This window comes from Sorex fumeus, unplaced genomic scaffold (assembly GCF_029834395.1).
Source record: "Sorex fumeus unplaced genomic scaffold, SorFum_2.1 ptg000097l, whole genome shotgun sequence".
Lineage (NCBI taxonomy): Eukaryota > Metazoa > Chordata > Mammalia > Eulipotyphla > Soricidae > Sorex > Sorex fumeus.
Window position 1 is genome coordinate 9,311 of NW_026606154.1, and position 24,744 is coordinate 34,054.

At 60.5% G+C, this 24,744-nt stretch overlaps 1 protein-coding gene across 1 annotated transcript in view; it reads right to left on the reverse strand.

The window, feature by feature from the left end:
- Positions 1 to 9,612: 9,612 nt before the first annotated feature.
- FGF18 (fibroblast growth factor 18) overlaps positions 9,613 to 24,744 on the reverse strand; it is a 28,559-nt gene continuing 13,427 nt past the window's right edge. The window contains exons 4-5 of the mRNA XM_056133114.1: positions 15,678 to 15,784; positions 9,613 to 10,036 (exon numbers count right to left, since the gene is read on the reverse strand). Coding sequence (XP_055989089.1) covers positions 9,770 to 10,036; positions 15,678 to 15,784 — 374 coding nt within the window. The 3' untranslated portion in view covers positions 9,613 to 9,769. The remainder of the gene's footprint in view (positions 10,037 to 15,677; positions 15,785 to 24,744) is intronic.

Genomic DNA, 24,744 nt, shown 5'->3' on the forward strand with positions numbered 1-24,744 from the left:
AACAAAAACAACCAAACAAAAAACAAACAAAAAACACAGAGACTGACACTCATGAGAAGAACTGCCACCAGTGTGAGCAACAATATGAAGGGAGGGGACCCTCATTTTTCCCTGGTGAGATCACCAATAGAATTGTTGACTGGTCCAGCCTTTCGGGAAAACAATATGGACATTCCTCAAAAAAACTAGGAATTGAACTTCCATAGGATCCAGCAATTCCACTTCCAGAAATATACCCCAAGGGCCCCAAAGCAACAATAAATAAACCCGAAAAAGCCATCTGCACACCTATGTTCATTGCAGCTACTTGGAACAGCCAAATCTAGAAACAACCCAAGTGCCCGAGAACAGATGACTGGACGAAGAAGCTTTGGTACAGATACACAGTGGAATACTACTCGGCCGTGAGGAAAGATGAAGTCATGCTATTAGCTGCTCTGTGGATGGTCTGGAGAGGCTCAGGCTGAGTGAAATGAGTCAGATGGAGAGGGACAGACGGAATGATCTCACTCATCGGCGGACAGGAAGCCTAGTAGGGGAGGAAGCAAAGCCAAAGGGAATAGAAACCAAGAGCAGAACTGGTGGGAAGCTCGGCAGTGCGGGGGGTGGGGGACAGGGAAAGGGCCACTGTGACAGGGACGGAGGGAGGTGGTCACTCTGGACCAGGACCGGGTGCTGAGAAGAGGGAAAGCTACGTGCGTGAGACCAGCCAGGGACACTGGTGGGGGAAAGGAAGGGGACGCTGGTGACGGGATGGGTATCAGAACATTGTATGCCTGAAACCCAATCAGGAAGAACTTTGTAATTCACTGTGGTTCAATATTTTAAACTTTTTTTGCTTTTTGGGTCACACCCAGCGATGCACAGGGGTTCCTCCTGGCTCTGCGCTCAGGAATTACCCCTGGCGGTGCTCAGGGGACCATATGGGATGCTGGGAATCGAACCTGGGTCGGCCACGTGCAAGGCAAATGCTCTCTACCAGCTGTGCTATTGCTCCAGCCCCTCAATATTTTAAACTTAAAAAAAAACAGAGGTTTAAACTATTAAAAATTTTTTTAAGATAGAGAGAGAGAGACAGAGAGAGGGAGAGAGAGAGGGAGGCAGAGAGAGGGCGAGACAGAGGGAGGGGGAGAGGGCGACAGAGAGACAGAGAGAGGGGGAGACAGATAGAGAGAGGGAGAGAGACAGAGAGACAAAGGGAGAAAGAGAGGGAGACAGAGACAGAGAGAGGGGGAGAGAGAGGGAGGCAGAGAGAGGGCGAGACAGAGGGAGGGGGAGAGGGAGAGGGAGACAGAGAGAGAGAGAGGGAGAGAGAGAGAGGGAGACAGAGAGAGGGGGAGACAGATAGAGAGGGAGAGAGACAGAGAGACAAAGGGAGAAAGAGAGGGAGACAGAGACAGAGAGAGGGGAAGAGAGACAGAGAGACAGAGGGAGAAAGAGAGGGAGACAGAGAGAGAGAGGGAGACAGAGAGAGAGGGAGACAGAGAGAGAGGGAGACAGAGAGAGAGAGGGAGACAGAGAGAGAGAGAGGGAGACAGAGAGAGAGAGGGAGACAGAGAGACAGAGAGAGAGGGAGAGAGAGAGAGGGAGACAGAGAGAGAGAGGGAGACAGAGAGAGAGGGAGAGAGAGAGAGAGGGAGACAGAGAGAGGGAGACAGAGAGAGAGAGGGAGACAGAGGGAGAGAGAGAGGGAGAGAGAGAGAGAGGGAGACAGAGAGAGGGAGACAGAGAGAGAGGGAGACAGAGAGAGGGAGACAGAGAGAGGGAGGGAGAGAGAGAGAGAGAGGGAGACAGAGAGGGAGAGGGAGACAGAGAGAGGGAGAGGGAGACAGAGAGAGAGAGAGAGAGAGAGAGAGGGAGACAGAGAGACAGAGAGAGAGGGAGAGGGAGAGAGAGAGAGGGAGACAGAGAGAGAGAGAGAAATTTCCTCCAAAGCAACTTGGAGGGAAAGCAGAGTGGTGGCAGAGTGTGGGCTGAGGGTGCGCATTCGAGTCCCCAGATCATTGTGAAAGCACTTCAGCGAGGGGCTTGACCCCTTCTGGCCTTGGCCAATGGTCTCTCCGAGCGAGCCTGCAAGAAGAGGTGCAGGAGGGGGCCGGGGGGCTGGGCTGAGCCCAGAGAGAGGGGGTGGAGGAAGGCGGGGAGCTGAGCAGTGGCAGGAAGGGAACTCACCCCCTGCCTCGACAGACCAGCCGCGTGCAGTGACCTCCAGTTCCCGAGCCTGGCAGCTGGGCAGGAAGTGACACCTCACAGAAACAGGGGACATGAGAGAGGCTGCCCCCACCCCCACCCCCTACCAGCCAGGCACAGACTGTCCTGCAGAAGGATGCCCCGGCCAGGACGCCAGCCCCAGGCCCAGGAGCAGGCCAGAGCGGGCCAGGCCGGCCCCGGGTGCCCAGTCTGGTATTAGACGTCAGGGTAATTCCACACGCTTTTGGGTACAGCACGGGCCCTCCAGAGCCAAGTTCTGCAAAGCTCTGTGCCCTGGCGGCCGGCCACGGGCATCATCTGTAGAGAATATTCGAAAATGTAAACATGATTTCATCAAGGTCCGCGTGTCAGGGGACACATGTGCAGCCGATGGCAGCCCATCAAACTGTGGAAATTCTGACCCGGACGCTCAGACACAACAATGCAAGCCCTCGCCCCCGCCTCCCCACTGGCCCGCGCCCAGTTCTCAAACATGGTTAATTAATGTAATGAATTATGACAAACGTGGATGGCGCCTCTGATTTGCGGACAGCTGATACAAACAGAGGCCGTGCCAAGAATCCCAGCGCACACATATCACACACACACACACACACACACAGAGTGCGCATGCGTGCACGACAGTTCCACCAAAAATAGCTTATAACCAGGTTGGTTGAATTCCGTGACTTTTTCATCCGGGCTGGAACCTGCCAAAAAAGGACCCGCGGAAGCTCCGGGTGCAAGAGAACTGGCTCTGAAGGCCCGACTCTTTTCACCACACCCCTGCCTGGCTCACCTTTCTCCAACCCTGCATTCCTCACACCCACCGTCTAAGGCCCTGCTTAGCAAGGGAGGCCTGGGTCCCCTCCCCGAGGCCCCCAGGAGTGCCCGGCCCTGCAGAGCAATCAGCCAGGAGTCGCTCCTGTATACTCGCCCTTCCCCCAAGTGTGCACACAGGGACAGAACTGCATCACGGCTGGGCAAAGCGCCCGTCGGAAGGCCAGTCTGGGGGTTCAGCCCCAGCCCCCACTCAGCGCCTGCAGTGACCCCCTCCCCCGAGCATGGGTGTGGCCCTGAAACCCAAAAGCGCAATCTAGAAAGAAAGACTTAAGTCAGAATGCTTTCTAAGTTACAAGCAGCAGAATGCCAGGGGCACGGGCTTTATGCTGAGACATGGGGGTGGGGGGTGGTGGTGAGCTAGAGAGGAACAGTGGCAGAGCAGCAGAGGGATCAGCGTGGGAAGATACTCAAACTGTGGGCAGGGGCGGGGTGGGGGACCGCTGAGAAGTGGGACATGGCCCCTCCCCCCTCATGCTGGGCTGTCTCGGGGTCCCTCGCTCCAGGCTTTCACTTTTATGCCTTCTGGATGGGCAAGGGCCCCTCCGTCCCTCAAGGTCTCTGCGCCGTGCTGAGGTGCCCAGCTCAGCGCCCTGCGCTTCCCGTGTCCAGACTCACTGGCCCGCACTGGCACCATCCGACACCTCGCTCGCTGGTGCAGGTCAGGGCCGTGGGCTGCGGGGTGCGTGGCTGCCAAGGCCCACCCAGGGGCCCCTGATGACCAAGGCGCCTCCTGACTCTGGAGCAGAGAGCGGGAGTGATTCCTGAGCACAGAGCCAGGAGTAACCCTGAGCATTGCCGGGTGTGACACCCCCGCCCCCCACCCCAAATAAATCCTAAAACAAAACAAAGACACCAAGGCAGGGGGATTCCTGCGCCTCCACCCCTGCACAGAACAGACCCCCTGCGCCCATGCCCCAGCAAGCCAAGCGGGGCTCTGTAACCCCCAGTCCAGCAGGGACAAGCTCTGAAGACCCATCAGGCGCCCCCAGCCGCTGAGCATAACTGACAGGGGCCCCAGGCAAGCACTGCTGGCACCACCCAAGCAAAGTCAGTCCTGAGCTGTCTAAACCCGCAGACTTCAACCTCCAACCGGTGTGCGGTGTAGACAGATTGAACACCACCGGTCTGTGTGCCTGGGAGGTCAGCCAGCACGGCTCAGAGCCTGCACTGGCCCGGGCCACACAGCTGACCACCCGCTGGGACACAGGGCTGCTTCGCCCCAGGCTGCTCCGGCCCAGACAGACCCAAGTGTCCTCAATAAAGGTTCCCACCTGTGGGAGAGCCGCAGCCCCAGCAGCCCTGCCCGGGTTCCTCCCGGCCTGAGTGAGGAAGGGGAGGGCCACCGGGGGCCACCGGAGTCCCTGCCCTCCCAAACTGTCCCCCAGTCCTTCCCCTGCAGCTCAGGCGCAAATCTTGCCTCCTTGGGCCCCAGCGATGGGGCAGGGCTGAAGGCCCAGCTGCGAGTCCATCTCAGCGCTGACCCAGGCTCGGTCCCCTCTCCCGCAGCAGGTCCCCCAGGTACCACCAGGAATGCGATCAGGTGTGGCCCCACACAAACAAGCAAACGCTTCTGCTTCCTCTTCAGCACCCAGCGAGGCACCCAGGGGTGAGCCCGGCTGAAGCTGCACCCTGTTACCCGCAGGAGAGGCCTCGCGTCTTCCAAAACCCTCGGCTCCGCCGTCTGCAGCACCGCCGCGAGTTTTCACGGTTGTAAAGTGGCTGCCACTGCTCCTGGCATCGCCGTCTCCTCGCCAGACTCCGCCAAAGGGTCAAGGCTGCACCGGCGGAGTCTGGGGAACGTCCCAAGAAAAGCTCCCACGGTGTCCCACCCCGCCTCGCTGATAGGCTGGGCCGGTCACGTGGCCCAGCGGTGTCCCACCCCCCACCTCGCTGATAGGCTGGGCCGGTCACGTGGCCCTGCCGGAGCCGGGGAGCGCGGTCCTTGCCACGAGCCTCAAAGCATTGAGGCTGAGAGCAGGGCCCAAGCACAGCGGAACTTAATCAAGTCTGTGTTCTCTACTGAGAGGTTCGCCCGCTTCCTGGAAACGTGCTTCCAGGTTCCGGAGTGCCCTCTGGGGCTTCACACACCTGCAGAAAGACAGGCGGGAGCTCAAAGCTCTGTGCCCAGCCAAGGACTGAAGTCACCTCTCTCTGCCATGGGGCTCCCTCCAAGGGCACCCGCACCCGCCTTTGTCTACACTTGTTTTTATTTTTGTTTTTTTTTTTTTTTGCTTTTTGGGTCACACCCGGCGGTGCACAGGGGTTCCTCCTGGCTCATGCACTCAGGAATGACTCCTGGCGGTGCTTGGGGGGGGACCCTATGGGATGCTGGGAATCGAACCCGGGTCAGCCGCATGCAAGGCAAACGCCCTCCCCGCTGTGCTATCGCTCCAGCCCCTGTCTACACTTGTTGAGTTCTTTGGCCCTTACCACAGCGCTGATCGCGTCCTAATTTATCTGTTCATGAGTCTGTTGCTGGGCACTGAGCCCCCGCCATGGGATGGGGGCACCCCTGTGCCTGCCCTGCGACTTGGAATGTCGTGAAGGGACTTGCCAGGGCTGCAGGGAAGGGGTGGAGGAGAGAGGGAAGCCGAAGCAGGAGCAGACAAAGAGAGCCAAAGAGAGCGGCTGTGGTGGGCCCATTCACCAAGGGGCCCAGGTTCCTCCGTTTGCTTAAATAAACCCTTTTACCTCAATGACTTGTAGCCGAACACAAAGGCTTTGACTCAGCCCCGGGGAGGCAGAAGTTCAAACCCAACACTAATTGCCTCCCGCTGAGGTCAGAGGCCAGCCTGGGATTGCCAGGGAGACAAAAGCCAAGCCCTTGACTCCTGAATTAGCTGCTCCCCCTCCTGCCGGTCCCCCCAGCCCTCCTTGGTATGCAGGTGGGTGAATGGAGGGAAGGAAGTGGAAGCGACTTGGGGGGGTGGGATGGGGGGAGGTCTGTCCTCCAAGGGTGTGGAGGTGAACGAGCTTTGTCCCAGACACTTGCTACAAATCCTGCTGGTCTCCAGCAAAATAAACCTGGGTTGAAATCTTAAATCCACACAGCCCCCTGCAACACCCCCCACTAAACCTGTTTCTATTTGGGGAGAGGGGAGATGAGGTGTTGGCAGATGCTGTTGCTTCCCTTAGAAGGCTTTCCCTGCCTCCCCTCCATAAACACCCCTTCCCATTCTGCCTCCTCCTCCAGGAAGCGCTCCCTGACTCTCCTTCTTCATCTCTTCTGTGCTGCTGGCAACTGCGGACGGGCGGTCCGGTTGCCCTCTGTCTCCTCGCAACACAGAACACCTGCTGGCACCAGCAGCCCAAGAAACTGTTTGATGACAAGTGGCAAAATGAGTTGGTTTCTTTAAAGATCAGATCCAGGGGGCTGAGAGGTAGTACGGGGGTCCTGCCCGCGGCTGACCCCGCTCCATCTCTGGCATCGCACCGGGTCCCCGGGCACTGCCCAGAATGACCCTTGAGCACAGAGCCAGGAGTTACGGCCAAGCACCACCACGTGTGACCCAAGAACTAAACACAAGAAATAAACTGCAATCAAAGCGCAGGTCGTGCCTGAGCCAACGTGAGCCAACAGCTCTCTGGGCTTCGGGGTCCGGCTTGAGAGTCCGAACAGTTTAGGGGCCGTGACACCTGATTAGACAGTTGTCAAAGACAATGAAGAAAAGCACAAGTCCTGCAAATGGTGTCCTCTTATCTTATGTTTTGTGTTGTTTCTGGTTATTTCCCAGGGTGCTTCTCCAGGCCTTGGAAAGAGATACCCACACCGGTGTGGTGGGTGGGTGGACAGGTCAGGGACGGAGGGAGGAGTGGACAGACAGACAGACAGACGGATGGATGGATAATAGAGGAAAGGTGGAGAGATGATACTCAGAGAGATGCACGGGTCAGAGAGAGTTGTGAAGTCAGGACAGACGCAGGGAGGTAGGGAAGCAGAGACAGGCAGGGAGATGACAGAGAGCAATATACACACATGCAAGGGAAGATAGATGGAGGGTTTGGAGGGTGTTCACACACACACACACACACACACACACACACGCACGCACGCACGCGCCAGCAAAGCACACGGGCAGGTAAAGACAGCCAAGTGGATACAGATAAGGGCTGGAGAGACAGGACGGTGGAAAAGGCACTTGCCTTGCACACAGCCAACCTGGGTTCAACCCCCGGCACCCCATACGATCCCCTGATCCCGTGCCAGGAGTGACCCCTGAGCACAGAGCCAGGAGTTAGCACTGCTGAGCATGGCTGGGCATGGCCCCCAAAGCAACATCAACCCCAAACCCAACAAACCCTCTCCTCGAGGGAAGGGGAGAGAATTCGCTAAGAGAACTGGGTAGAATGACCCTCGACCACCCCCCTCCAAACAAAGTTGCTGGTACTCAGAAGATGGCAATTAGCGGTAGCACAGTGGTAGGGCGTTTGCCTTGCACATAGCCGCAGCTGGCCTGGCCGAGCTGGGTTCGAGTCCTCCGCCCCTCTCGGAGAGCCCGGCAAGCTACCGAGAGTATCTCGCCCGCACGACAAAGCCTGGCAAGCTACCCTTGACGTATTCGATATGCCAAACGCAGTAACAACAAGTCTCAAAATGGAGCCGTTACTGGGCCCGCTTGAGCAAATCTATGAACAATGGGAGGACAGTGCAACAGTGCATTTGGGGGTGGCAGGGTGGGGGCGGGACAGAGACTAAAGTCTGGACTTGAAGCCAGCCAGGAGGGCAGCCTGGGCTGCAGGCCTTCTGCTTGCTAGCAGAGCAGGTGAGTAGAAAGTCCATGCACTAATGAGGGTCCTGAGCAGGGTGTGCACGGCAGGGGGGACCTGCCAGGATGAGCCTCAGGGCCATCTGGTCCCCAGCCCTCACCTAACTCCTCCTGCAGACCCTCTGCTAATTGCAGGCCTGGGGAGAGGGGGGCCTTCACGTCCTTAGCACCTCATTCACCATTGTTCCTCAGGAAGGGGGCTGTGGGGCTCTGCCTGTTTAATGGGGCATCCTGGGGAGTGAGAGTCACCTGGTGGGCAGGAACCCCACAGCCAGACACCCCCATTTACTCCAGAAGCTCCTGTTCCCCTCTGCACAGAGGCCCCCACCCCCACCAAGACTTCAGAGCTGCCAGAGGAGGGGTGTATGGGACAGGGAGGGCAGGGTGCCTGTGGGGCTGAGACTGTCTGTGGTTTCGAAGACCAACCACCTTCCATGGGCCTCAGTCTCCCCATCTGTAAAACGAACCGCCTCACCCCTCACTCTAGGGCACTCGAGCCTGTCCCACGAGCTCATCATGCCTGGGGAGCCATTCAGAACTGGCTTCTGTGCCCCGACTCGATCGATCGTCCAGATCCACCCAGAAGTGTGTGAACAGGGCCCTAGGCAGAGGGTGGGGTGGCAGGTAGGCAGAGAGAGCGCCCTCACCTGCACCCCTCACCTCTAGCTACCCCTGGCATCATTTTCAAAGGGGTGTGGGGGATAAAGCCCATTTCTCCTGCATGCAAAATGTATAAACTGGCCCTTGCTCTACCTTCCCGGCCCTATCCTCAGGTTTTCTGTCTACACCACATCAGTGTTCGAGGACTCAACCAACCCCTGCATTCAGGACCCACAGACAGAGGGCTGATGAGGAATCGGAGGGATACTATCGAGGGGGCAAACACGTGTAAACCACACCTTGTTCAAGGGCCGGTTCATCTCTGCATTCAAGGGCTTTTAAATGCTCTGCTGGAGGTGGGGAGGAGTGAATGAATGCATGAATGAATGCATGCATGCCTGCCTGCACGGACGCACGCACGCACGGAGGCAGGCAGGAAGGAGCGGGGGCTGGTCACGGCGCAGCCAAGATCACAGAATGACGAGCACACAGGGGCCTGGGGGCCCCACTCCACCTCAGGGTGTCTTAAATAATTTGTCGATTGTTTTTAATTGTTGAGGCAGTAATACTTGGTTCATGAAACTGCAATATACAGAGAGGTGAAATAAATAGCTTATATATATATAATATATATAATATAGCTGGTTTTAAAATATTCCCTTATCATTGGTGTACTAGGTCACGTGAGTCGTGGGGGGGCCTTAGCAGCATCCGCCAGAACCGCGAGCCATGCAGGGTCGCCGTGATTGGACGAGGCGTCTGTCGTCGGAAGTCGGGGCGCACGCTTCCCCTGCGCGAGTCTCGGGGGCAGCTTGCAGCGGACAATAAATAAATGACTGCAAACCAGACAGCGATTTTTGTTGGAAGTTGGGGGTGAGGAAGAGGACGAGAAGGGGGGAGATTTCGGAGGAGGGACAAGAAGGATGTCACTATTTCCTCGTTCTCTTTTTTTTTTTACTTTTTTTGTTTTTTTGTTTTTTTTGTTTTGTTTTTTGTTTGTTTTTGCTTTCAGAACCTTTGGGAAAAAGGACTTTGGTTTCTCTGAGTGTCGTGTATCTCGTTCGTGCCCTCCTCTGGGCGCCTGGAGCGTTGTCTGTTCCTAGAGAGAGACAAGTACCGGTGCTGGACGTGGGTCCCTCTGCGTTGTTGCGTCTTGTCAGTGGGGGTTTCAAGTCAATCGTTACGATCCTTAAATCGCGCCCCCCCACTTAAGAGTTCTAGTTCTGTTTTTTTTTTTAAACACAATGTACAAAAATAGAGCTTCTTCCTTATTTTTCATGTAAAAATATTCCTCTGAGGCAGTTCTCTGTGAGTGTGAGTGTGGCCGGGGTGGCCTGGGGTGGGGGGGTTGCGCTGCCCCCGGGGCCAGCCTAGCCGGGGTGCGTGGGGCGGACCCTCCGGGACCGCTTGGTCACTGTGGTGTACTTAAAGGGCTTCTGCAGCTCCGCCTGCCCCTTGGGGTACCGTTTCATGAAGTGCACGTCCTGCTGGTTCTCCCGCGTCTTGGGGCCCTTCCGGGGGCGGCCCTTCTTGGTGAAGCCCACGTACCAGCCAGAGTACTTGGCCGACATCAGGGCTGTGTAGTTGTTCTCCAGAACCTTCTCGATGAACACGCACTCCTTGCTGGTGCCGTCGGGCTATGGGGTGGAGGGGAGAGAGGAGAGGCAGTGAGGGGGAGGGGGAGAACTGGGTTGGGGGGCGGCAGCCCCAAGAAGCCACTAGCTACCTGCTGGAGAGGAACTGTGTACCCTGCCCCTGCATTCTTCCCGGCCCCCTACCCTCGATTTATGTAGCAGTTGTCCAGGCTCTGTCCCGTGTCCCCCTTCTCCACTCCCGTGCTACCAAGAGATCCGCCAGTAAAACCCGACATCCAGTGGCCCCGGGGATGAGCGGCGTCCCCCAAAACTGGGCTCTCGGTTTAAACTTGGGAACGTAGGCAGCCTTGTCACCACCATGAGGGAGGATTCGGCCTAACCAGCTGGCCCCCGGGACCCAAAGACCCAGGGCAGGAGAGGAAAGAGAGCAACACTCGGTCATAGTCTCTGGGCTCCCAACCCCACTCCACTCGGCGCCCTGACTGCCTTGTCAGCCCCTTCCCGTCTGTTCTCACTTGCAACACTAAAGGAGCGCCCCCATTAGGATGCTTGTCCCACTGAGGGGCCGGAGGGTCCCCCACCTAAGACTTCTCCCATGACCGGCCTCCAGTAGTGCCTTTGGAATCGAGATTGCCAGCTATGGAACTGAGGAGCCAGGATGTGAATTTCCTGGGAGCCTGTGCCGGGCCGGGAGCACTGGACTGGGGAGCTCTGCACTAAATCAGTTCGCACGCTGCCTTGCGGGACCTCAGGCTGCCTGGTCTTGCCATCTGAAATCGGGACCATGATGCCCGCATCAGAAGGGTGAGGCAGGCATGGTAATGAGCCTGTTGCCTAGTAAGGAACTTGCAACATTGTTTCTGAAGAGCAGTTCTACCCCAAGTGCTGCTGGTGGGTTGTTTGGTTTGGTTTTGGGGGGGCCACGCCCAGTGGCACTCAGGCCTTACTCCTGGCTATGCACTTAGCGATCACTCCTGCCAGGCTCGGTGGGGGAAACCCATGGGGTGCCAGGGATGAAAACCGGCTGGGCAAGCACCCGCCCCGCTCCGGCCCCAAGGAGTTCTAGAAGGCAGAGATCAGAGATCCTCCTTCCCTGAGACAGCCCGGGAGCCCCAGGTGGCAGGGTGGGAAAGCGGGAGTTGGCCGGGCTGAGTCGGCAACACTCGAGTTTCCAATGAACATCTCCAAATTTAGGCCAGCCCCACGGCTCGTTCCGGACGGCCGCCCGGCCAAGTTGGAAGCCTGGCGCTCTGGCCGTGCATGGAGGTGAGGTGTGAGTTCCAGCCTTTTGTTTGAAGTGGAAAACGGGCTGGAGCTTCCAGGAACGTTCACCTTTGTGCAGAGGGCAAGCCTGGGCCTTGCAGAGAAAGTGCTGAACTTTGCAGAAAGGGCGGGCAGGGAAAGAAAGCATTCTCTGGAGGTGGAGGGGTGTTTCCAGGAGGCCACGGAGCAGGCCGGGGACACTCACAGGCCAGGGGGAGAGCGGAGCTATGCAGGAGCCTTGTGGGGGGAGCCTGGGGCCTGTGTGCAGGAGCGGGGCAGCGAGGAGGAGGGGATCCTGGCTCGGGAATGCAGTTCCCAGGACCCCAGGCTCAAGGACCCCCGGGAGCCACAGGGCTCCGCCGTTCCGAGCTGCCCACCGGGAGCTCCCTGACATTCTCCCCGTGGCCCTGGTCGCAGCCAGGCGCTTTCAGAAACTGTGCTTGGGACCCTCTCAGCCCCCGCAAATCCCGGGAAAATGCCAACTCCTCTGGCATCCCAGACCCTCAGGGATTCTGTAGAATTGGACTCGCACCTTCTCCTTTCCAAATCAGAGTCCTGTTTCTTCCTACTTGCTCTGAAGACGAATCTTGATTTAATTGTGTTTTGTCTGCGGTGCTCGGGGCTTACTCCGGGCTCTGTGCTCAGGGCTCACTGCTGACAGGACTCTAGGGACCCGTGCAATGCTGGGGGTCAAACCAGGGGCAGCACCAGGCTGGGCAAGCGTCTTAACCCCTGTGTGCTGCCTAGTCCCCAATCTTGATCTGAAAGCGGACCCAGCCCTGGGCTTTCCCTACAGGAGACAGAGAAATGTCGCGCCCTCACAGCCTGGTTGTTCCGGGTCACACCCAGTGACAGGGTGCCAGAGAGGGGGTGCTGCGTGGACGACCTGGGAATAAGGCCCCGAGCAGATACTGTGTCACCTCTGGATAGCTAGCCAGGGCATTCAGGGACATGCAGTGAGGACCAGAGAGGTGCAGGGGGCCCCGCCAGCCCCTCTGTCATCTCTTGCACAGATGAGGCAATGAGACAGGGTCTGGGACCAGGGCTTCCTGCCTGACACAGAGAATTCATGCTGGGGGTGCAGTCTGAGCTCAGGAAGCAAGAAGCTTCTGTCTGGGGGGCCCCTGGGCCACTGATGCACAGAGTCAGACCTCCAAGGGATGCCCCTAGCCTGGGCGGGACACAGCACACATGGCCAATCCGGGAGCACAAGGGGGGACTGCAGGCTGTGTGGTGTGGGGAGGGGGTGTGATGGGGGCTGTGGACAGGCTGTGGGCGGGGCTGTGAACAGGCTGTGGGAGTCTGTGGGCGGGGCTGTGGACAGGCTGTGGGTGGAGCTATGGGCGGGGCCGTGGACACACTGTGGGTGGGGCTGTGAGAGACTGTGGGCGAGGCGTGAACAGGCTGTGGGCGGGCCTATGGAAGGCTGTGGGTGGGACTGTGAACAGGCTGTGAGCGGGGCTTTGGAGTCTTGGGCGGGGCATGAGCAGGCTGTGGGCGGGGCTATGGGCAGGGCCATGACCATAGGCTGAAGCTATGGACAGGCTGTGGGGGCCATGGGAGGGGCCATGGGCAGGTGGTAGGCAAGCTGTGGGTAGGGCCGTGGCTGAGGGTCTGGATGGGGCCACGGGCAGGGCAGTGGACAGGCTGTGGACGGGGCCATGACAGACTGTGGGCAGGCAACGACTGGGCCTTGGGCAGGCCCTGGGTGGGGTTGTGGGCAGGCCTTGGCTTTAAGGCCCAGAAGCAAAGGGGCCTGCAGTAGACAGGGCAGTCCCCATAGAAAGGCATCCCTACTATGGCATAGGGACCAGGAAGGCAGGTGGGGCTGGGCCCCGCCCCTGGTGGCAAAGAACCCAGGGGATGGAGCCTGGGACGCCAGCTCTCTGAGGAGCAATGGGGCAGAGGTTCTGCAACTTTCTTTTTTTGTGTGTGGGGGGAGCTTTAGGGGGTACCATCTGGCAGTACTCTGGGGCCAGCTGATTCTGTGCTCGGGTGTGACCCCTGACGGGACTCAGGGAACCCTCTGCAGTGCCAGGGATCAAACAAGGGTCAGCCGCCACCCCCATGCCCCTCTCTGGCTGCTGCCCTGACCACCACATGGGCACCACCTCTGAGGCGGGGACCCCAGGCTCCCACCCGTGTCAGCTCGTTCAGGCCCCACTTCCCGGGAGTGAGGGAAGGACGTGGGCAGCACCTGCTGTCCAGGGGCCGGTGGGGGGGGTGGCAGCCCCAGGGTCTGGGGGACCCTGCCCTGGTGGACCGGCTGAGATAAGGCAGACACTCAGGCTGCTGCAGAAGCCAGGGAGAGTGAAGGGTGCCGGGGGCAGCAGAGGCCAGCTGGGATGGGCAGGCGTGGGAGGGAGCACCTCTGGGGTAGGTGGACAGAGGTGGGAGCACCTCTGGAGCCCCTCCAGCCTGGGGAGACAGAATCTGGAAGGAGACTGGTGGGGGTGGGTGCTGTCCTGCTGGGCGCCAGCAGAGAGGGCGAGGGGCAGGAAACCGGGCCGGCTCCCGTGGACTCGGTGACTCAGCGGCCAGCCGGTGGGCGGGAGCGGCCCGAGGGGACAGGAGTTGCTCTTTTGACCCCAGGCCGTCCCTCCTGGGGTCAGGATGCCGGGAAGCCACTGGGCAGACAAGGAGGGAGGGGCGGGCAGGCCCGGGCACTGCAGACTGCGTCCCGTCCTTCCAGCAGGAAGACGCGGGCCGGGCCAGGGAGGCGGCCGGGGCAGCGGGCAGGAGAACAAAGCGGCTGAGTCGGGCCGCCACCCGAGCCCCAGACGCACGGCCAGGCCGGGCCCGGCCAGGGGACCCGCGCCCACCGCCCCCAGCCCCTTGCCCGGTGAGGGCGCAAGGGACTCACTAATTCAAACCACTCGCGGAGCAGAGCCCTGCCCGTTACTAGCGCTTGGCGCTCGGAGCAGCTGGAATCTTTTCCTTCCAGACTGGGCTGGAATGCGAGCTGAGTGTGGGATGCAGGAGCGGAGCCTGCCTGGGAGGGGCAGGCCTTGGCCTTGTCGTCTGTGAAATGGGGATGGTGCAGGGGGGAGGCGGGGGCGCCCCATGGCACCATGTTTTCTGTTTCGTGCCCTGCAGGAAGGAGGTGCTGGGTGCACCAGCAGGGGGTGGGCAGGGGTGTCATCCGGGCCAGGCCTTACTATGACTCAGGACCCAAAATGGAGGCTGGGGGGGGGGGATGGAACAGGGGTCAGGGGGCACTGCCCTGCATGGTCCAGTCCCAGTTCGAGCCCATATGCGCCCCTCCCCCCAGGTACATGCATCCCAGGGTACGGCCCCGGGGGCCCCTCGCACAGATACCCAGCCACTGTCAGGCCCTGGTGCTGAACCAAGAGGCGCTCCACCCCCATCCCGCTCCCCTGGACACTCACTCGAGAGACCCCTCTTTAACAAAAAGAGAGCAAGAAATCTGAAGTGTGCCCCTTCCCCCAGCAGGGAGTGGCTGCCAGCACACCACCAAGCAACGGTCTGCCCAGATCCCCAGCACTGCACCTGCTTTGCAGACACCCCTTCCTCCACAGCCCTGGGACAGGTGGGAGGAAGCAGGGTCCTTCCAAGGAGGGGAGCAGGACCCCGCCGAAAGCAAGCGTCTGAACGTCGCCAAGAAGGGCCCCCCAGTTAAAAAACAGAAAGGGGGGGACACCTCGAAACAGCATGGTAGAGTCACGGAACCGCTGGCACCAACTCTCCCTCGCCCTAATTGGTTGCATGCAGCCCTCTTGCCTGTTCCAAAGTAATAAAATCTTCCTGAAACGCTAGAAGCCCGGGCCCGGCGCTGACTCGGCGGCTGGGTTCCCGGCTGGGTTCCGGAGGCGCTGCTCCGGCAAACCCCGGGCACAGCTACAGTCACCGCAGCATGCACTGCCCGGGACCCTATGGCCACCGGGAAACAACGGGGGCCCGCACCCGCTCCCTGAGTCACAGCTCAGGGGAGCAGAGCAATAGCACAGCGGGGGAGGGTGTCTGCCTGGCATGCGACCGACCCGGGTTCCATCCCCGGCAGCCCAGATGGTCCCCCCGAGCACCGCCAGGAGTGATTCCTGAGTGCAGAGCCAGGAGGAACCTCTGAACATTTCCAGGTGTGACCCACTGAGCCAAAAAAGAAAAAAGCCTCAAAGTCACAGCCAAGGCTGACCTGGGCCTGGCGGGAGACGCAGGGCCCCCTGGGGTGAACTGGGCCAGGGAGATACCACAGCGTGGGAGGCACCTACCTGCCTGGCCTGAGACAAACCCACATTCTCTCCCTGGCACTTCTGTAGGGTCCCCCAAGCCTACGAGGGGTGATGATCCCTGAGTGAAGAGCCAGGTGTAGGCTCTGAACATCTCTGGGTGTGGCCCAAACACCAAAGAAACAGAAAAGGGAGAAAACGGAGGATGGACGCTCCCGGCCGCCCACACTCACCTTGCCCACGAGCTTGCCCTTCCGGTTCATGCACAGGTAGAACTCGGTCTCCTTGCCCTTGATCCGGACCTGGCTGCCGAACGTGTCCGTCTCCACTAGGAGCTGGGCTTCGGGAGCAAAGAAGAAGATACTTCAACGGTGGGGCCTGAAGGATCCCTGCAGCCCTGGCCTGGCCTCCGGGCCCCCCAAACACACACACACACACACACACACACGCATGCATGCACACACAGCCTTCCCTGGCTGCACACGAGATCCAGATCTAGGCACCCTCCTCCCTCCATCACCCCATCTTGGGCCAATGTACCCCAAGAAGCTGTCATTTCTGGAACAAGTATCCACGGCCAGTATCCAGTGCGCCCACATGCACCCCACCCCGGGAGGGGCCTGGTTTCCGCCAGAACTGCGTCCGAGGCTGTCCAGGGAGTTGCTGCTGCCCCCCCAACAGCCTCATAGTAAGGAGACCACTTGACAGTAAGGGGAGCCCCTCGGGAAGGTCATGCTCCAAGCACCCACCCCCATTCCAGCCCCCCTGCCCCCGAGCCCTGGCACCCAGCGGCTCTGTTCCAGGGCAGGAGAATCAGGCTCTCTAGGAAGGGGGCTGTCCAGGGCTGGTCCCCAAAGCTCTGCATGAACAAGGGCAGCTACAGGGGACTGTCCCCTGACCACGCACGCAGTGTCCAGACCCACACCCTCCTCAGCCACCATTCCTCCCCAGAGAGTGCTGCGTGACTGAGAGAGGCCCAGTACCCTCTCTGTGCTCGCATCTCTGGTTCCCACCCGCCCCTTCCCCCTTTCCCCCTCCCTCCTCCCCCTGACCCTTTCACTTCCCCACACCTGCCCCTTCTTCCCCGCCCCCCAGACTGTAATTGCAGTGACAAGGGACTTGTTGGTCCATAACAAGCCCCCAAAAATCACAGTCATAAAAGCAGGGCATCTTTGGAGCAGAGTTTACCTTGGTGCCCCTAAAGGACCAAAGTATGATTTTAATAATAATAAAAAAATTTTAATATAGACCCTGTATCCTGCTGTGAAAATTAAAACCATGTGGCACGCAGGCTTCCCAATAATTAATTTAGCCCGCCTCTGACACCACTACTAATTAAAATATGATACCCACCCTTCCAAGGAGAAAAAGAAGAATTTACATCCATGTTAAGGTTCTAACGAGACCCCAGTAATCCTAGACAGCGGGCGGCACATTCCTCTCCCGCCTCCCCCAGCCCCAGTAAACAGGGGGTCAGCATATTAATGAACACACACACACTCACACACACACACACGCACACGCACACACGGAGGAGTGGGGGCAGGCCCTCGCACCCCCCGCCCCCTTCCACTGTAATTCAAAGTCTCCAGAGTCGGAATGGCTTTGGGGGGCTTCTCACCAGGTCCCGCCCACCCCCACCCCAGGGTCCATGAGTCCCCTGGAGCTGGGGGGAGGAAGGGAGGGTGGGGTGGAGGGACCAGGCTGGGGGCACATTGTGGGCCTGCTCTGAGCTCCGTGGGGCGAGTCCCCCTCCCTCAGAATGAGGAGGGACAAGATGAGCACCATGCAGGGGGGAGGCCGGGGGCTGGGCACCAAAGACAGGGCAATGTGTGCCAAGGGCCGAGATGCCCCCATGTGCCCCCCACCCCCCAGACCTGCAGCACCTTTGGGGTCCCAGGAATGCCTTCAGGCACTGAAAGCCCCCTGGGATGGGGTGCGGGGATGCTGGACCCATTTCTGGCATGGCCATCCTGCACAAGCCACTCCCCGCCGCCTCAGTTTCCCTCTGAGGGCCTCCATTTCCTGCCGGCGCTAGATGGAGGGCAGGGACAGCCTGCTTCAGACTCTTCCTGGGGTTGGGGGCCAGGAGGGTTTCGTCATGGGGATGAAGCCTCGACACCATGACCCAGGGAGCCCCAGATGAACGTGAAGGGTCCCCAGCACTGGGCCACACACAGCAGGCTCAGGAATCACTCCCGGCGGGGCTCAGGGGACCCTGTAGGGTGCTGGGATGGACCCCAGTAGGCCATGTGCAAGGCAAGTGCCCTCCCCGCTGTGCTTTGGCTCGGACCCCCAGGACTGGGTTTCTGCGCCCCCCCCCGTGAGCCCACTGGGTCTCACATCGCCCACAAACTTGGCAACCTTTGTGTGTCTGCTCCCCTTCACTGGGGATCAGTTTGGGGACTCAGGCATCCCAGGTGATTGCTCATATGCTGAGTGACAGCCCCAGCCTGTCCCCGTTTCACAGAGTAGGCCCTGGGGCTCCCAGGAGGCTACAGGGACCCCCCCAACACACACACACACACACACACACACACACACACACACACACACACACACCTGCCACACGCCAAGAGAAGGGCCCAGAGCACAGGAGGCCTTGGGGAGTCCCCAAGTGGCCCATAGTCCCCGCTGCCCTGCCCTGCACACGCGAGGAAAGGGGCAGCCCCTGGCCGGGTCAGTGTGCGTTAGACCCGTGGACGGACGCAGCAGCATGGGAAGCCACAGAGGGCAGGGAGTCTGGGGGCTCAGAGCAGCAGAGAGGGAGACGGAGAGAAAGGAGAGAGAGGGGGAAAAGGAAGGACAGAGGGGGAGAGAGAGAAAGGAGAGAAAGGAAAGAGAAGAGGGAGGAGAGAAGAGAGGAGAGAGAAGGAGAGAAGAGAGAGGGAGGGAGAGAGAAAGAGGGAGGGAGATGGAGAGAGAGGGAGAGACAAGAGGGAGAGATAGGAAGAGAGAGAGAGGTAGAGTGAGGGAGAGAGGGAGAGGAAAAGAAAGAGGGAGAGAGAGAGGGAAAGAAGGAAAGAGGGAGAGGGAAAGAGAGAGGGGTAGAGACAAGGAAGGGAAGGAGAAGGACCCCACTTTCAAGATCACATCGGCCCCAGAACCTACCCACCCCTCGATATCGCCCCGTGCCCCCCAGGGGGAGTCTGTGGTGTGACTCGCAATGGCAGCCCCTTTGGGCTCTCGGTGCCCGCCCGCCCTTCCCCAGTGCCCCCCAGGTGAGCGCAGTCCAGGATGGGAGAGGCGGGGGTGCTCCTCTCCAGCCACATCGGCCACAGTGCCCCTCCCCGGGGCCACCTCTGGGGCCCCCCGACCACTCCCACCCCACTCTGCTCAGCTTCTCAAAGGCGCACGTGCTCTGGCCGCCCGCACCACAGCCCCGCACGACCCCAGGGCCTTGGCATCCCCTGCCCGGTGCCCAGAGCTTGCCCTGGAGGAGAGGACAAGGTCCCCCAGAGTCCCGCCTGGAGAGGCGAGAGTGTCCGGCGACCTCCCCACCCTGCACCATCCCCCAAAGCACAGCACTGAGGGACCGGTCCAGAAGCTCAGAGCAGAGGACACTCATCCCAGGAACCGCATCCCCAGCCCAGGGAGGAGGGGTAAGAGGTGGGGAGGGGAGGAAGGGCCAGGGGACACCAGGAACCCCCGAGGGCCAGACGGGGCCTGGCTGGGAAACCCCGATGAGGGGCCTGAGCCCCAGCCCAGCGGGGCCTCGCACATGGCCGGCCCGGCGTCCTTCCCGGCACCCATGGGCCCGCCAAGGAGTCATCCCCAGCCCGGAGCCAGCAGGAGGCCCTGCGCACGGCCGGGTGTGTCTCCAACCCCAAACTGCTGATGCGGAGCTTCTGGCCTGCCAGCCGTGACGTCAGCGCTTACTCACTGCTCACTGACATCACACCCCCGGGGTCAGAAGCCCCGGCCGGCCGGCGGGTGGGACGAGAGCGAGCCCCAAGGTCACGTAGACCAGCGAGGCCAGCCCAGGCATCTCTGTCCCCGCCGGTCTCGCCACTCGCCAGGGCAGGGCTTCTGCGCCCATTGCGCAGATGGAGAAAGTGAGGCCCGGAGCCCGTCCAGACTCCTGACACAGTCCCTCAGCCAGACCCTCCCCGGGGGGGGGGGCGGTCCCGAGCCCTCACTTGGGACACGCTGGGTTTGGAGGACACAGGGACAGAGAGGGAAGGAGAGAGCTCAAGACAGACACGGCACGCAGAAATCCAGGCTACTGCAAAGTCACAGCACAGAATGTCCCCGCCCCGAGCCCGGGTGCTGACGCCCCAGATTCGGGGACAAGGTGGCCGCGGGAGGCAGGGCTGAGCCCGTCCACCCCCACCCGAGTCCTCTGCGGCATGGCCGGCTGCCGGCACCTCTGTGCTGGCTGGCACGGACCCTGGCACCTGTCCCCGTGACATTCCCCCCGCAGGATGTCCTTGTCACCGGAGACACGGACGGCGCAGAGCTGCGGAGGGGGAGACGCACATGCACACCTACTGTGCTCACATACAGCACCCGTGCGTGTACACACACATGCACGTATGCACGTTCACGTGTATGCACATGTGTCTGCATACTCTGTTCACACTCGCACGTCTCTGCACACGCCTACATCTACGCAGGCCCCCTCTGCTCCCCCGAGTTTCTCCTGTGGGCCCGCGGGAAGGCCATGATGCGGATGGGTGTGACCCACCAGGCCCCCTCCCCTGCAGCACCCCCCAGGCCTGGGGGTTCCAGGACATGGGCCGGACCCTAAGGGAGGTGGACAGCCGCCGGTTCCGGTTGGTGCGGGCCAGGGAGAAGGCACTGGCCACTAAACCAGCCGCCCCTGGGGCCTGCCTCTCCCCCACGGTCCTGCCATGGGTCCCAGAGTGAGAGAAACGGGGAAGGGGGACCCGGCGCGCCCCCTGTCCTACTCACTGGCTCAGCAGGGCCCTAGAAGCCCCCACGGGGCCCTCCTGTGCGTCCGCGCAGCCCCCGGGGGTGGGGCTGAGCCCCCACTAACTGTTCCTGCTGTGGCCTGTAGGGCGCTGGGAGGTGGGGGGGGGGAGACACAAAGAAGGTTCTGGATTCTCGCTGAGGAGTGGGGGTACGAGGTTCTGGTGGGGAGGGCAGTGTCTGGGCTTCCGGCCACATCCCAGGACAGAGAAGGAACCCCACACTCTGCACCAGCCCCCGCAGCCTGGCAGTGTGGGGGGACGACCCTGGGGGAGAGAGATGGCACAGCCTGGCACCAGGGGACAGTGGGGACCCGGCCTCTCAAAGGGGGTACAAGCCCAGGGCAGAGAGAGGGCCAGGGGCCTCGCGCAGTACTGGATGGGGGATGAGGTCGGCCCCCCACCCCTGCCTGCGCCCCGCCCTGCAGCTCCAGGGGGGCCGTGCTGTGCTGAAGCGGCAGCTCCCCTTGGCTGTCCTGGACATTCCCTTCTAGAAGGCCCCGGAACCAGTCCCCGGGGTGGGAATCCGCCGTGCTGGGCTCCCTGCCTGCTGGTGGAAACAGGAGCCGTAAGGTGAGTTGCCGAGGACGAGAGGCAGCCGGCAACCCTGCCCCCTCCACTGTCCCCACGCGTCCCCTCAGGTCATCAGGCCCGCGGTGGGCCTCCGGGAAATGATCTCGCTCAGGAAGAGACTGCAGTAGGGCCCGAGAGACGAGACCGACAGCGGACAGAGCGTTTGCCCTCCAAGCGGCTGACCCGGGTCCATGTCCGGCACTACATCTTGTGTCCTGAGCCCCACCGGGAGTGATCCCTGAGCACGGAGTGAGGGGGAAGCCCTGAGCACCACCTTGTGTGGCCTGAACACATACTCACACACACTCACATACACTTATACACACTCACACACTCACACACACACTTACACACACTCATACACATACTAACACACTCATAATACTCATAAACACTCACATATACACTCACACTCATATACACACTCATACACACTCACTCACATACACTTATACACACACTCATACACATTCACACACTCGCAAACACACTCACACATACTCACATGCACTCACATACACTTATACACACTCACACTCATACACACTCACACTCATACACACTCACACACACTTATACACACACTCAGGCACTCACACACTCATACACATACTAACACTCATACACTCACATATACACTCACACTCACACACTCATACACACTCACACACACTCACACACACACTCACACTCATACACATACTTACACACTCACATGCTCACAAACACACACTCACACTCTCACAAACACATACACTCACACACATATACACACATACTCATACATGCTCACAAACACACTCACACACAGAGTCCTTTATTCTCACGGGAACTGGCGGGCATATCCAATCCCAAGGCTTTTTTTACATGCAGGGCTCCCCCCTCCACCCCGACATGCCCACCCCGAGTGAGGACCCCAACCCCAGGTTCTCCCCCAAGCCCACCCAGGGGTGGGTCCCTGCCTCTGGGCTGAGCACTCTCCCCACCCGGCTTCTCCCTCTGGGGCTGGAGGGTCATCCCCATGGTTGCCACGGCAGCTCGCAGCTCAGAGCCAGGGACAGGGGTCCTAGCATAGCTGGGGCTGTTCCTTCCAGGTGACAGCTGTCAGGGCCACACGCCGGGCCTGGGGCTGGCGCTCACCCTGTTTTCACCTGACCCTGCTTCAAGCACTGGCACCGCGTAGGGTCCCCCCAGCCCGTACCAGGAGTGAGCCCTGAGCACAGTCGGGTGTGGCCCAACTCCTCTGCCACATACACTGGAAAAAGGTGACAGCTGCCTTCAGCACAAAAGGGGCAGGAGTTGATGTCACCCCGGTGCCCCCCAGGTGCCTGTCCCCTGAGCCTGGCCCCTAGATTAGCAGTGCTCGTCCTACCCGAAACTCACCCCCGAGCACCCCAGGAGTGATTTCTGGGAGACAGCGGGGACGCCCGGGAGGATGCCTGCCAGGATGCCCAGGGAAGAGGCCATGCGGCTGCCCACTGCCGCCTGGCAGGGGACTCAGAGAGCATGGGCATCCCCAGGCCAGCCCACACCGAGGCCGGGGCCTGGGCAGGCTGGACACGCAGATGCAGGCCTCTGGGAAGGTTCCAGACTCCACTTCTCCTTGGCTGCTAGCTGAAGCGGGATGCAGGCCCCAGGCTGACCGCACGGGCCAAGCCCCCGTGCCCTGCCTGACCCAAGCTCCCGTCCCCACCCCCGCCCATCCCCATGGGCAGGGCGGGCCCTGATGCAGCCCCATAAATCACCCTCCGATAATATTCCTATTGATTATCTCGATTGGAAGCCTGTGTGGGCGCCATTGTCCCCTGTCCCCTCCCGGCACCAGATGGGCCCGTCCGCTTCATCTGCCTTTCTAATGTGACACGGCCGCAGAGTGCCGGTGGCCAGCCTGCAGGACGGCGTGTCCCTGAGAAAGGCCCGTCCACACCAGCCCTCACGGAGCTGCAAGACATGGCCCGAAGGGCTGGACTCAGGGTTGTCATCACCCTGGGCTTGCAGGGGACCGGGGCCTGGGCGCTGGGTGCAGGCAGCAGCCTGGGGTTCCATCCCTAAGCACCTCAGAGCGACCCCGACTCAGGCCCCCCATCTGCACCTGGATTGCTGCCCCCTCCCCCGCCAGGACCCTCGAGGCAGAGCAGCGGGCAGGGGGCTCCATTTCCCAGCACGCGCGGTCCCCAGAGAGCCACCAGGAGTGACCTCCAGCCCCCGTGGGCATGCTCCCATGCCACACCCCGCACCCAGGAAGTGGCCCCCCACACTGCGCCGGCCCTGGGATGGGACAGAAAGAAACAGAGGCCCAGAGAAGGTCGGACGCCCTGAGCCTGGGGCCAGGCGAGAGATGGGAGAATGCGGGGGCTCCTCCCCCAGCCCCCGGCACCCCGCAGGGTGCCCGCCTCTGTCCCACGGCCGGGACAGATGGCCGAGACCACAGTCTGACCCCCCTGTACTCTCCCAGCCCGGAGGGGCCGGCCAGTGCTCTGGGGGCCTCCGGGAGGGCGCCCCCTCCCGCCCGGGCCGGCCAGCTGCCCCTTCCCTGACAGCAACTGGACAGTGGGTCCAGGGAAACGCCGCACCTGTGCAGCCGGCACAGCCAGGGTCCGGGCCTGGGGAGCCGGACCCCAGCGGGCGGGGGCAGTGCCGGGAAGGAGGCCCAGCCCGGGAAGGGGAGCGGCGGCTGGACGGGGCGGCGAGCGGGAGCCCCGCGCCCGGCCCCCAGCGACGGCGCAGCTGCCATGCTCGGGCCCACCGTGAGGTCAGGCCTGCCCCCGGGCTGCGGGAAACAAATGGGCCAAGATAAAGGGTCCCAGAAATTATTTGTCTTGTTGTCAAGTGGCGACTGTGTCGCTCAAGGCGCCGGCAGGCGGGCCCCGCCAAGTGGGCAGGCGGCCGCACACACCGTGTGGCTTCCCCGCGGGTCGGGGGGCCCGGGACCCCACCCAGGACCCCGCAAGGCAGGAGCCGGTGGGCAGAGGGCTGGGGGCTCTCACCACTGTGAGGGCTACAGGCTGCAGGGGGGCTGGGGAGAGGGGGAGGGAGTCGGGGTCACTTGCCAGTGGAGGACGGAGGGGAGTGGGGGGAGCTCCGGGGTCAAGGGCAGGTCAAGGGCACAGTGGGGCAAGGTGCCTCACAGATGCAGGAGGTCAAGTCTGCAGAGAGCACAAACACACGCACGCACACGCATACTCACACACACACACATCACACTTCATACACTCACACACACTCAGTTCATACACTGATACGCACTCCCACGTCACACTTCACTCACATACACACTCAGTTTGTACACTGATACACACTCACAGGTTACACTTCACTCACACTCAGTTATACACTGATACACATTCAGACATCACACTTCGTACACTCACGTACACACACTCAGTTCATACACTGATACACACGTCACACTTCAGACACTCACATACACACTCAGTGCATACACACATACATCACATTTCATACACCCACTCAAACACATAACTCACACATGATATTTTACACACTCATGTACAAACTCCATACACACACTAACACACACTCACACACGACACTTCATCTACACTCACGCACACACGCTTCATATACTTCCACACACGTTTCATACACAAACACACACTCTTCATACACTCACGTACACACCCTCATTTCAGACACCGACACACATTCACGCATCACGCTTCAGACACTCGCACACGCACTGTTTATCCACTGATACACACGCATCACTGCGGCATACACTCAGGCACACACGGCTCACACACACACACTAACACTCGCACATTGCCCTTCACAC